The following is a 13,045-nucleotide window of genomic DNA, read 5'->3' as shown; positions in this document are numbered from 1 at the left end:
GTGCCGTACGAGTTAACAACAGGGGTTCAAATTTTCATTTATTTACTCGGACGTCAATTTTAATTAGCTAATTAACTTAATCAGGCGTGAAGTTGGCAATCGATTGATTACTTTAGAGCGATCGGCGACAGTATTAACACCTTCTTTAAGAATGTGAACAAATGTTTATAATGTAGCTGTTCTTTTTTTTATAGTTTCTTAAGTAGTTTAGTAGTAGCTTTAGATTTTGTGTTCTTTGTTTTTTACTCATGTAATTTATTTTTTGGTCCTGAAGAAGGGACTGGTTGTCCCGAAAATTTGACAATTTCTATTGTTAGTGTCGTTAGCCATTTTTAGTGCTTTATATATATATATATATATATATATATATATATATATATATATATATATATATATATATATATCTATATATATATATATATATATATATATATATATATATATATATATATATATATATATATATATATATATAACTCTGTTTTATTTTTAAAATTGTCAAATGCAATCTAGTTTAAATATGGATATCCCATGATTTGCGATGTTATATGATTTTTATCCAACTGGTTGTGTGTTTTCTAAAAAAAAACACATAACGAGTTGGTTAAAAACCATACACCATTGCAAATCATAAGGGATTCCTTTATCACGTGTTTTACCACGTCTTTTGTTAAACCTCAATCTGTTTTTTTTATATTATGATTATGAGTCGCACAACCCATTTACTGCAAGACGTCAACAAAAATGGTTCTTTGAAGATTAACAAACATACATTTCATTCTCGATCATTTTTATCAATTCATGAAAAAAAATAAACAGAATTAAATGTTTCACATTTAAATCTCCACACTTTAAGGCTGCAATATTTTTTGGGTTTTTTTTTCATGCAACGCCAATCAAAAGCCGTATCCTACGTAACGTTTAATTATGACGTCACGTTGGGTAAGAGTACTCTGTGTAATATCACATGAGTGATATCCACCGTATGTTGAGCTGAACATGTGATAAAACAAAATACTGAATTTTGTACGAAAGATTTGTTAATTTTCATTATATTTCTGAATGAAAAATGTTGAATTTGTTATGCTTTATTTTGTATTTTTCTACATAATCATATGAATGTTAGATGTTAGCTATATTTTATCTGCATGTACCGCTTTCTTTTACTTACATGTAAATTTTTGGTCGTCTTATCAATTCATATACATGTATACCGCATGTCTCTCAATTCTTTATTAATCTATCCATATACACCTTTTAAGTTAAAACATGTATATGCAACGGGTATATAATTTATTTGTTTAGTGCTGCAATAGCTTATATTGAGCTTTACATACATAAATGTATTTTTGTACTGATGATTAACGATATGATTCGTACCAATATAAAGTTCAAATTTTATAAACTGCAAAATTATTGTCATTCTACTTGTTTAGCATTGAATAAAAAAATCGGACCACAGTACAGACGTCCGGTAAAACAACAAGCCCGACCATTAAACATAAAAGTGCTACAGCCACAGATCCAACATACACAACCTCTGGTCGTTTATCCTGTGCTGATATCTTGCTTCTGATAAATTTGGATGTCTTTTCCTTTGAGACTGTTAGATTTTGTACAATGTTTTCTATTTTTGTCTGCACTTCCCTTGGTGTCAAGGAAACATTGGTTTGGGTACGACAAGCACATGTGCAAAGTTTAGTCCCAGAACTGTTGAACAAAGTCGACGCAAGTGTGCGAGAGGTGGTGGGAGTTGATTCTGAAGACAAAGAAACAGTGGTACCCGAAGTGGATAACGAAGATACATTGACGTCACTGGTAGATATATTCAAAATGGTTGAAGCATTGGGAGTGGCTGATGTACTCAAAGTGGTAGATAAAGGCTGCGCCGATGAAACAATAGTATTCCTTTGCGCATTTAAAGTTAGAGAATTATCCGTAGCACCTGTTAACAAAAGAATTAGAAAGTAATTATATATGCAATGGAAAAAGACCACACATGATGTCTTCAACATGGTTAAATATCCCTACAAGATAAGTTAATTACTTATTAAAATCAAATAGTGTAAATATGGTTTTCAGATACTTATATAATGTTTTTTTTCTTATGTATAAAATATACTGTGGAATCATTAAAATTCATGGGGGCCAATTTTCGTGGATTCTTTAAAATTTACAGGTTCGTGGGGATGTAATTTCGTGTAATCTCTTATACCTACAAAAACAATTATGACATTATAACTCTATTTTATTGATTCGTGGAGGATGGTTATTCGTGAACGAGAGGTACTCCCGAATTCCACGAAAATTGAGCCGCCACGAAATCTGATGATTCCACAGTATATAAAAATGTTGAATATTTCATCACGATAGGAACAAATTTATATCGCAATCTTTTTATATTTTACATATTTCTAAGAATTACCAGAACAACCAATCACATCTAGTCGAAGGATTTCGAGGTTTAAGAACGATATTGGGTAGAGGCGAAGATAGCGGACAACAATAGGAGCTGGAAGAGCGTTAGTCACTGCTGCCGTGTGGTCTGAATTCCCGATGAACTCCTTTAAATAAAAGAGTTTCTTTTATAGTCAAAAACTAAATGCTTGGTAATTTTCGTGATATTTTTGCACTTGCAAACGGTTTCGTCCCATCTTTAATTGACCCATGCAAAATTGCGTTAAAGAGAACTATTTAAAAGCATTCGCCTACAGTATACAGTAGCCATATTTATTGTCAAAGCGATCCTTGAAAGAATCGATGATCAGAATTTATGTAATTTAATTAGATTTGAGTAATATTGATTTTATTAAACAATATATTTAACACATAGCATGAAAAGTGAAGCCCTGCTATCCACTTATATTTGGGCAGAATAAAGTACATATACATAATGTACTATAAGTTTATATTCAACTGCATGGGAGAAATATACACAATTGAGTTGATGCATAAACTTAAACACAGAATTGATAATACCAAATCAAAATGCGTTTGACATTGATAACACAATTCACAAACACGTGGGATTATTCTAAGTTGGAATATAGACACAAATTTGCAGGATTAAAAGCTTTACAAAAATGACATGTGGTTGAACAATTCAATGAAAAATGACAATAACAAACTTTCAACCATCCCAAAAATTGTTAAAAAACGAGATACAAATTCAAAGCAGGGCAACACGGACCTCTAAAATGATAGAAGTAGAATAAGGTGCCTAGGAGGAGTGAGCATCCTCGGCTAACCGGTCACATCCGCGGTGGGCTCTTGGTCGTAAATGGAAAAAACCAAGAAAAGTCGAACGACAATCAGGTGATTAATTGTAGTCGAACATTTAGTATGAAAAATTCGGTCAACATGCGACCCAGTGAAAAAATGGTGTGTGCTGACAAGGTCGTTCTATCGACAAACAAACTTACGAAAAGATGACTTTAAATATGACAATTATACAGTTCAATGTTTAATTATTCGTTTTGGATACCTGTAACACTACTCAAATACTTCATCATATATTATAGCCTTCATTTTATTGCATAAACACAAGCTCTAAAACCGTAAAGAGATGTCATATCGCTGTGCTGTTAAAAAGTCGTTATTCATGATTATTTATTATCATCAATTCTTCTCTAAATAAATATTGACTTTAACTTGTTGGTTACAATGATTTAATATTACAAAATGCCCAAAAAGAAGTGAAAATAATCAACATGAAAACTGATATTATTATAAAGAAAAAGACACAAATGTTGCTAAAAGTCAAAGTCCAAGGTCAAATGTCAAACAATTCACGTTTAAAAATCCTAGTCATCAATTGTTTTGCAATACCCTTCAGTACAGATGCAAGTATGAATTAAAGTAACAACCAACAAGTTGTGTTGCACGTCCCTTCAATTTTGTTTTCGTTCCGCCGATATTGGACGATTATTTATTAATTTTGGTGCAACAAAACGGCAGACCAATTAGCATAAAATATGTTAAAAATTATTTGTTGGATATTTTCGGTAGAAACAGTGTAGAAAGATATCCATAGATAATCCATAGATAATCCATAGATAATCTTCTTCGCCTTGACTCATGTCAGTAACAAACTTGACAAGCTATCTATCAATTGACAGATAGGAATGACTTACATGGGTGGTGCTGTCTTCCACCGTGTTCCAGCTTGAGGTTGTGTTACTGTACCCCAATATGTATTTCGTAACGTATCCGTTGTAGTACTCGGATACAAATCCTTTCGTCACTACAGCCATTATGGTAACAGGTTGTCCAAAGTCGACCTAAAGAGAAATGTTTGCTTTAGTATTCCCTTGAAAAGGTCTAAACTTAGAGTCAGATTGGTGTCGGCGAGGAAGGAGCTTATTTTATATAGTAGATTTTTTTTTCAAATCAAACCCAAACCTAACCAGCCTGACTAGATATGTTTCCTAATGCAGATACTTTAAGCGTTTGAAAAAGCAAGCACCATATACTTATAAGTGATCTGAGTGGCTATCTATATTTATTGTACTGACAATAAAAAAATCGCTTTTTTTTAACAGAACATATTAAGAAATTGTCAGACCATCTACAATCTGACTAAAACTGTGTATAAATATGACAATTTCTTTGAAAAATCGTTTTCCAAATATTGTTAAGATAAAGTGAAAACAAATAACAAGTCTCAATAGATACTCTGAAAACTCCTATAAAAAATGAGATTTCACTTCTTCGGAGGGCAAAAATTGAAAGCTTTTGAAATTGTCAGCAATTGAGAACATGGTTATAAATTTTGATTACTATTAACTAAAACATACAATCTTTTAAAGTGTTTTTCTTGTTTAAATCTGAAAACTTCATTTTTGTAGCTTATATTCAAAATGCATTTTTTCAGAAACACATATTTACCCAGTTTTACTATGCCGGATAATTATGTCAGTGCCAATGTGGGTTTTTTTTTGTTTATTTTTTTTGGCACCCGATTAATATGCAGTTTCGTAAAAATCTATGATTAAAATAAATGCTAAACCATTGTCTATGGAGTGTATAACTTCTTTTGTTTTTAGTGTGTTTCACCTGACAAGTGAGGTATTTACCTTTAAAAATGTTTATTCCATATGAAAACTTCCAAAGGAGATATAATCTTCCAACAGGAATTTTGATAATTGTTTTGAAAGGATTTGCTAAATATCTTATAGAAATTGTATAAATTGTCGCAAATTTGATTCAGACAAGTAGTTTTTATAAAGGAAATTAAAGTTCCCTATTGGATTTTCAAATATTATCGAGGAAGTTCTGTTATTCATATAGGAAGTTCCCTATATCCTATAGAAAATTTTTTTAAAGGTAGATATCTCACGTATCAGGTGAGATACCTTAACAAGAAAAGTTGTAATAAATTCATTAGGCAATGGTCTATCATATTGTGTATTTAAATTGTTCGATACATGCAGCTTTATCGGTGTAAAAATACCATCAGGTGGCATAACTACCCCCTCTACAGTGTTTCTTTTTTTTTTTACCCATCAACATAGTAGTAAACTGTTACCTGTATCCATGGATGGGTATGTATATTAGGATCAGGAACCCACCCAGTGCTACCAAGTCTTGCTTTGTCGGCAGAAAACGACACATTCAATATACTGGAGGCCGTTAATCTATCATCGCTTACATTCTCAACCAAAAACTCGCTGCACGCCGAAGCTAAAAGGAATTGTAAATAATAATGGAATAGTTATTTTCATAGTAGCCTAAGTAAACTACGATTGTAGACATGCATCTGCATTTCCAGATTTTTGTTGTTGAAACGTTGTATCAATATATAACGATAAAATACTACGTGTTCAGACAAGGCAAGTTGTAGATACGCTTACCATATCTAATTTGTATCTTTGACATGCTTTAATTAGTCTCGGGTTTCTTGTAATTTAAAGTATTTGAATTGAATGATTTAAAAATCAAACACCAGAGAGCATATCTTCTGAGAAATCAATAGATAATACCGGCGAGTAGAGATATATTAGAGGGAAAAGATTTAAGGAAGGAGTCTTCTCGTTATCAAACATACTTTTTATAATAAGAAATTCGTGAAATTTTGACAAAGTCAAACGGATCATATTACCAGATGATTCTATCAGTTTAATCAAATTTGACCTTTTTGTTTTCGCATAAAGGTCGGGTCAAGGTCACTACCTTTTACCTCAACGTAAAGAATGATAAAAATAAGTGTAGCTCTTAATAATTCTGTAGACATTTGTTTAAGATAGGAAGATTCTATTCTTCAATGAAATGGTAGAATATCAGAATGTCTATCAGCTTATACTACTAAACTGGAATGAATATTTATACTAAAATTGATATTGCTTAGCCCGCATTTCCTCTAATTTTCTTAAATTTTGAAGAAATGTTGATTATCTATTTATGCTTCCAATAATAAAATAGTTCTGATTTTAATGTATAATGAAGACTTTATATAAAGATGTAAATTGACAGAAAAGCTAAAATATTGACCATTTAATAAGAGAGAAATACTGATTTTAGTGATTTTTTCACAAACATCATTGTGTAGAATATGCGCTTTAAAAAGCTTATAACAATTTAATTTGATAGACAAATCATATTTTAAAAACATATTCTGAAACCCAAGTATCTTATCATTAGTTGACATTAGTAAAAAAAATCCAACATTTATGTTATTGTTTTGAAAATGCTAAAACAGACTCATTAATCTGCAGCAATTTTGAATTGCGAAACAGTTGATATTTTCCTACGCCAATATTACGCCAAAAATATAGTCCTTGTTAGATTCTAAAAAAGTTATTACTTTTTCTATGCCAAGTTGTATGATAGTAAAAAAGAAAGAAAAATATACTATTTCAATTTCCTTTCATCTTGATTTAATGAACAATTAATCATATTTACGTTTGACAAGTCGAAAACCAAAAAAGACTCCTTCCTTAAACTGAAATTGACAAATAAAATTATAAATACATTTTATTTTACTTATTTCGTTTATTTTACCTACCTTTATTAACTGCAAACAACAGTGCCGCAAACAATACAACGTAATTTTGAGTCTGAGTCCGGGGTGCCATGGTCACGTGTGAGGTCTCCGTACACTGTGGCTCTGACCTCCCTCTTCACCCTTTTAACCAGCTTGTTCTGTCTGTCACCTTGTTCTGTCTGTCACCTTAGTGTATCTGTCAGCACTGTCTATAATCAAGTTTGTGTGGCTTAGTTTTGTCGCCGGTGCAATTTACTTATCTCATTTATTATCATCTCTGAACTTCTTTTATGTGCTGTTTTTAGGAATTAATATTTATTGGCTTTCCATGGTCTCACACACTAGAGATTTAAACGTATCACCAATGCTTTACTTCTTAGCTTAAAACAGCGGAATTTGAATAATTAAGTAATGTATAGCACATTACAAATGCTCCCTTTGCATTTTTTTTTACTTTCAAGAAATAATGGATTTTTTTTTCTGAATATATAGTTAATTGATATTTTTCATCATCTATCGAATATCGACTAATTTGTAAAACAGAATTAGCATTTCTATATTTTATGGCCATATCTTCCTCCATTCTAGTATCTCTTTAATCTAGAAAACAAAAATTGAAACCTTTATCAAATACCCAGGTGCTTTATGAAGTTGGTTAAAAAATTAACATGAAACCTCTCAAAAGACATAAAGTTATTTTGGGTTGATGCACATCTACATAACAAATGTTTGTTAATCTGAAAAATTATGTTATTCGTGTCAGAGTCACTTTGATGTTGTATATATAAACAGCAATTTCATTCATTATTAAGTATAAAGGTAACTGCAGTCCACGTGAACATGGTTCAAACTAATTCCAAAGATTTTTTTATAAAAAAAAAAAACAAAAAAAACCAAAGACATGTATTATTTCTTTTTCAAATAAAGTTAAATGGATTTTGAAAAGGGTTACTTTTTCAATGTTATTTATTGAGCTCATTTAAATTTCAGCAAAAATACATCTGCATGGCATAGTGAATAAATTAACCCTGCGTTCATTTTTAATAATGTATACGGTCTTCTACCATTGCAACCAAAATGTGCAGAAGGTATTGTAGTCAAGATTTGAACAGGACTTTTTCAAAAATCACGTATAGCTTGATTTTGGTAAGACATATAAGAGGGGTAAAACATAAAAATTTAGATGACTCTCTCATATGATCTTGGGTACATGTACATCATTTCGCCAATGCAATGGTATCATAGACATTGTAACAGGAATATTGTCTGGCATACTGCCAAGCTCTCTAACGATAGAGTTAAAGGGTTAACTCTGGACAGCCAGAGTTAGCAGAAATATTGCCGACTCTTCCACACCATTTCTATAAATAAAACCCTAGCACTGAAGCCTGATCTTAACAGAAAGCACCGATAAGAGCTGAGATCGATCAAATTTTTCACTTTTGATTGTTAGCTGAGATTTTATTGTAATTCTAATCAAACTAGATTTTCACATGCAGTATGCAACTGAACGTGTTATCAACAGGCTCTTCATTCCGCTGACATTTACATTAATTTAATTATTAGATTTTCATTAAGCATAGACCGAAATATTGTGCCAATTGATGTTAACATCTGATAAGAAATCCGGATAATGATAAACATAAGAAATAGAATATTCGTTTCAATCCATCGCAATTTCATGGGATAAGAAATTATATTACTTTACTATTAATTAGGATGAATATACAGGGGAATTTTAATTTCAAATGAAATTAAATTTAATACTACATGACATATACAGGTTTTCTGAGTTATATGAAGGTGGAGAGAGAACCAACTTTGACAATGTGGTGAATGTGCATCAATTCCAAAACGTATTTCTAAAAATCAATATATTAATTGTTATTGAATGTTTTATTAGGGCTACTGAACAGCAAAGAGCGATATTACATGTGAATTTCGTATACTGTTCTAAGCATAAGATATCATGGCAGCACATTTTACTGCTTTAATAATGAATATTTTTGTTAAAACAACTAACTTGTCAATTCTATGAATGTATACTAAAGACATGCAGGGGGGGGGGGGGGGGGTTGTTCTGTTGCAAAATGACAGGAAACTACACGAATGAAAATGAGGAAACAATTGTCAGATGTGTTAAGAAAGTATGAATGGTAAAGATATATTTTAATATTCCTTTAACCAATACCTTAAAATCGCTTTTTTTATCTTAACTATTTCTTGTTAGCAGAAGATACAATTTCTGAGACAAATTATTTTCTCCTTTTAATTTATTTCAATTGTACTTCTCAGAATGGAGTTAAATTAGACGCGCTGTGATTTTTCGATAAAACTGTCAAAATGTGTAGTACGTGTAAATGGCAACTTTCGGGGAGTTTTTTTATTGCTTAGATTCAAACAGGGTAAAAAAAAAAAAAACGGTTGCTGGTGCTTTCGAAAAATTATGTACACACTACATTACACACAGTTTTGTGTTAATGTCAAATACCGACGTAGAAATATTCATTCTAAATATCAAACAGATGACACAGACTCTGTGGTATCTTTTATTTCAAGTTCACTGGGATATATTGAGTGGATTTATGTACAAACATTACTAAAACTTTAAATACATATCAATAAATTGTCATTTTTAGAACTTAAATATTTAATGTTTCATAGAGTTGATTTTTGCTTTGTTTTCTAATGAGAGCACAAAAATTTCAGTTAACCGTATATTTGAGTTTGAACAGACTTTACATTGGAAACACCATTTCATATCTCAGAAGACGTTCAAGAAATAGTAAAAGTCCATAAACTCGAAGAAAAAAATTCACAAAGCATTATAGTAAATGCTGTCGCTTAAATGGCTAGGTAGTTACAGTATCAGACATCATACTTAGATAACACTAAAGAACTGGGCTTTGTAGGTTGAAGGTTTGATATCCCTAAATTTTAAGGCATTTTTTTCGTTTTTGTTATATTGTCATACAGACAAAAAACTAGACATTATTCTTTTGCATGATCGTATTAAATGACAAAAATGACGGCCACAACCGCCGTGTGCTCTTTGTCGTCATCGGGACAAAAAAATCGGAAAGGTCCGTAGACAATTCGGTGATTAATTATGGTCTAACTATTAGTATGAAAAACGTCAGTCAGCATGCGACCCAGTAGAAGATTGTATTTGCTGACAAGGTCGTCGTATCAACCATAGAACTTACGAAAAGATGACTTCAAGCGAGACTGTTGAATATTTTTAACATCATATTTATCGATTCAACAATGGAATTTAGCGCCATAATATTTGCTCATCTTCTTTCTCAATACATGCATAAATACGTGTTTTAGCCCAAAGCTTTTGTTTGCTTCAATGCACTTATTTTGTAATTAATACTTATTGATCTTGACATATTATTTTTTTTAATCTAACTTTCAATTACTGATTTTATTGTCACATAAAACATTTTCATGTCTGATTTATGATTGCTTAGACATTCCGTCAGTTAATTATATGTTTAACAAAATAAACCAATCCGGAGGTTCATGCCTATTTACAATTTTGAAGTAAGTAAGCAATCCCATTGACATGACATGAGGTTATATTGTCAACAATTGGATGGTTCACATTGTTTAATTTCTCTTTCTGGTTGTTTTTGTGTGGTTTTTTTTTTGGTTTTTTTTTGGGGGGGGGGGGGGGTTTGTTGGGCAGGGGGGGGGGGGGGGGGTTTCTGGCCGAACATTAAGTACGCTTTGGCATGCTGGCCTATGGGCAGCTACGCCCCTGTATGAAGTAATGGTGAAGGCTTCAAAATCAGTTCATAACAACTGTGCAAACTTGAAACACTTGAAATGAAAAAAAAACTTACCAACTTTGCAACACCAGAAGTATTTATTGGTTTTATACCAATTTGACTACTAAAAGGGCGTATATTTGCTCGGATAACAACGGTCACCATTTACAGTACATACATGGTTTACATCGAACGGAAAAACGAGATTACATGATTAATGTGTTCGAGAGTAAAATGGATTTCCCTATACATCTTTGTATATTGTAAACATGACCTAGTCCTGTTTATAGGTGGTATATATGGTGCTCCTTTGTCATGATTAAACTTGAACTCTAACACCAAAACACGTCTTTTGCATAACAATGAAGTAAATATTTACCGTTCTTTCTCTAAATATACATACCAATCCTCTTTTGATTGGCTGTTGAATTGATTGGTAATTTTCGTTTTAGAATTTACCATTCCTAGTTTTAAAAAAAGGTGAACAATAAAATTCCCAAATTTTAATTTACATCTGATTTACATATCAGGAGTATATATATAAATGGAAGGGAAACACATCTAAAATCGTGAATCGACTTGAAGGTAAGATTGCTCCCTTTTTTTTTGATTCAATAGAAAATTAACTGTGACATTGTTTATGCAGAGATGAACATAAAACAAAAAAATGATAATGGTCTTGTTTAAAAGGTGGTTAGATTGTCAGCGACCTGTTTTAAACTTTCAAATACAATGATCCTTTTATTCAGAAAATGAAAAATCAAAATATTTTAGCTTAACATTTTCCTATCATTTCGTACAAAATTATTAGTATAAAACGGGTGAGAAAAAAACCTCACAACAGTCCCGCCCATTCGACCCTGTTAAACCAATGTGATACAAAATGTGAAAGCCTTATACTACACAATTTACTTTTTCCATTTTGCTTTTGTTTTTGCTTTTTATTCTTTAAAGAATAAGACCAATCTCATTATGAAAAATTTTCTGTTAATGTGCCGATTCGCCAATTCTAGTTTTCTTTTTAAAACAATTCCTTTTGTAGCTTTACAAGATAGAACGGTTCTCTCAAAATGACACGTCTGTTTCTGTGCATATGCGCATTCCTGAGCCTCTCTTTGGTAGAGGGTGTGTCAGACAGAATCAGACATGACATTTCTACTCAGCCTAAATGCACAGAGGTTGTCAAACCAAGAACGTCAAAATGTGAGTGGCACATCGGTCTCTACAGCAATATGGATTACGTGATGCTCAATGGAAAAATCGCTGCCTATCAGATTCAATGGTTCAATAAAAAATGGTCCGAATGGTTTGTTCCCGGAGTCAACGACCTCGACGGGAAATTCAACATCAAACCCGTCACCTGCGGTAGTTTTCCCAATAAGGGCAACACCATGCGAAGGATGTGGTCATACTTCTACGATCACACGCACAAATATATCTTGTGTGCATAGTGACCACTGTGTTTGACCAACAAAAAAAGATATATATATATATTCCAAATCATCATCAAATTTACAATGTTATTTTAAATTTCTGATTTTCGCCAAGTTTGTTTTGATACAAACCGTATGATAATTCGAATATGAGGTATTCTGTTTTAATTGTTTACATTTCATTTGATAATAATAAATATAAAGACATAACACGTTTAATAACTTGTTTTTCTGTCTTTTTTTTCTTTTCCTGCCGATCAATATTCTTTAGATATTTTTTTTTTCATCAACTTGGCTTTGTTTACTTTTTTAAGAACCAAAAAAAGCAATCACTATATCTTTAATTTCACTACTTGGTCGGTTGATTAATATTTATCTCGTATCCAGTCCTAAAAAATTGTGAGTGGGTGGGTGTGTGTGTGTGTGTGTGTGTGTGTGTGTGTGTGTGTGTGTGTGTGTGTGTGTGTGTGTGTGTGTGTGTGTGTGTGTGTGTGTGTGTGTGTGTGTGTGTGTGTGTGTGTGTGTGTGTGTGTGTGTGTGTGTGTGTGTGTGTGTGTGTGTGTGTGTGTGTGTGTGTGTGTGTGTTTGTAAATACATTATATTATACAAATGGTTTCTAGACACACCTAGATGCAAATCGGGATTTCTTCGCCATAAAAACGGACGCGTACTTTGTTAGACCAATATATATATATATATATATATATATATATATATATATATATATATATATATATATATATATATATATATATATATATATATATATTTGGTGGTATTTTTAAATATGAATACTTATCAGCTATACAAGCTTAACCTTTAATTAACCGACCAATTTCATATGTATGAATATC

The 13,045-nt window shown here is 31.8% G+C and overlaps 1 protein-coding gene and 1 long non-coding RNA gene across 2 annotated transcripts; one reads left to right on the top strand and one right to left on the bottom strand.

The window, feature by feature from the left end:
* Positions 1 to 555: 555 nt before the first annotated feature.
* LOC105335632 (venom prothrombin activator omicarin-C non-catalytic subunit) lies at positions 556 to 7,169 on the bottom strand. The gene is made up of 6 exons (XM_011439613.4): positions 7,004 to 7,169; positions 5,528 to 5,682; positions 4,134 to 4,280; positions 2,426 to 2,564; positions 1,784 to 1,945; positions 556 to 578 (listed from the first exon to the last, which is right to left on the bottom strand). Exons 1-6 carry the CDS (start codon positions 7,071 to 7,073, stop codon positions 556 to 558), a joined length of 696 nt encoding a protein of 231 aa, XP_011437915.4. The 5' UTR covers positions 7,074 to 7,169.
* Positions 7,170 to 11,214: 4,045 nt separating this feature from the next.
* Positions 11,215 to 12,401, top strand: LOC109619651 (uncharacterized). Its single transcript, XR_002200380.3, has 2 exons — positions 11,215 to 11,343; positions 11,801 to 12,401. It is a non-coding gene; the product is annotated as an uncharacterized lncRNA (long non-coding RNA).
* Positions 12,402 to 13,045: the final 644 nt, after the last annotated feature.

Source organism: Magallana gigas, chromosome 6 (genome assembly GCF_963853765.1).
Source record: "Magallana gigas chromosome 6, xbMagGiga1.1, whole genome shotgun sequence".
In the NCBI taxonomy this organism is placed as follows: Eukaryota; Metazoa; Mollusca; class Bivalvia; order Ostreida; family Ostreidae; genus Magallana; species Magallana gigas.
Note: the sequence above shows the minus strand (reverse complement) of the source record. Positions and strands in the feature narration are given on the sequence as shown.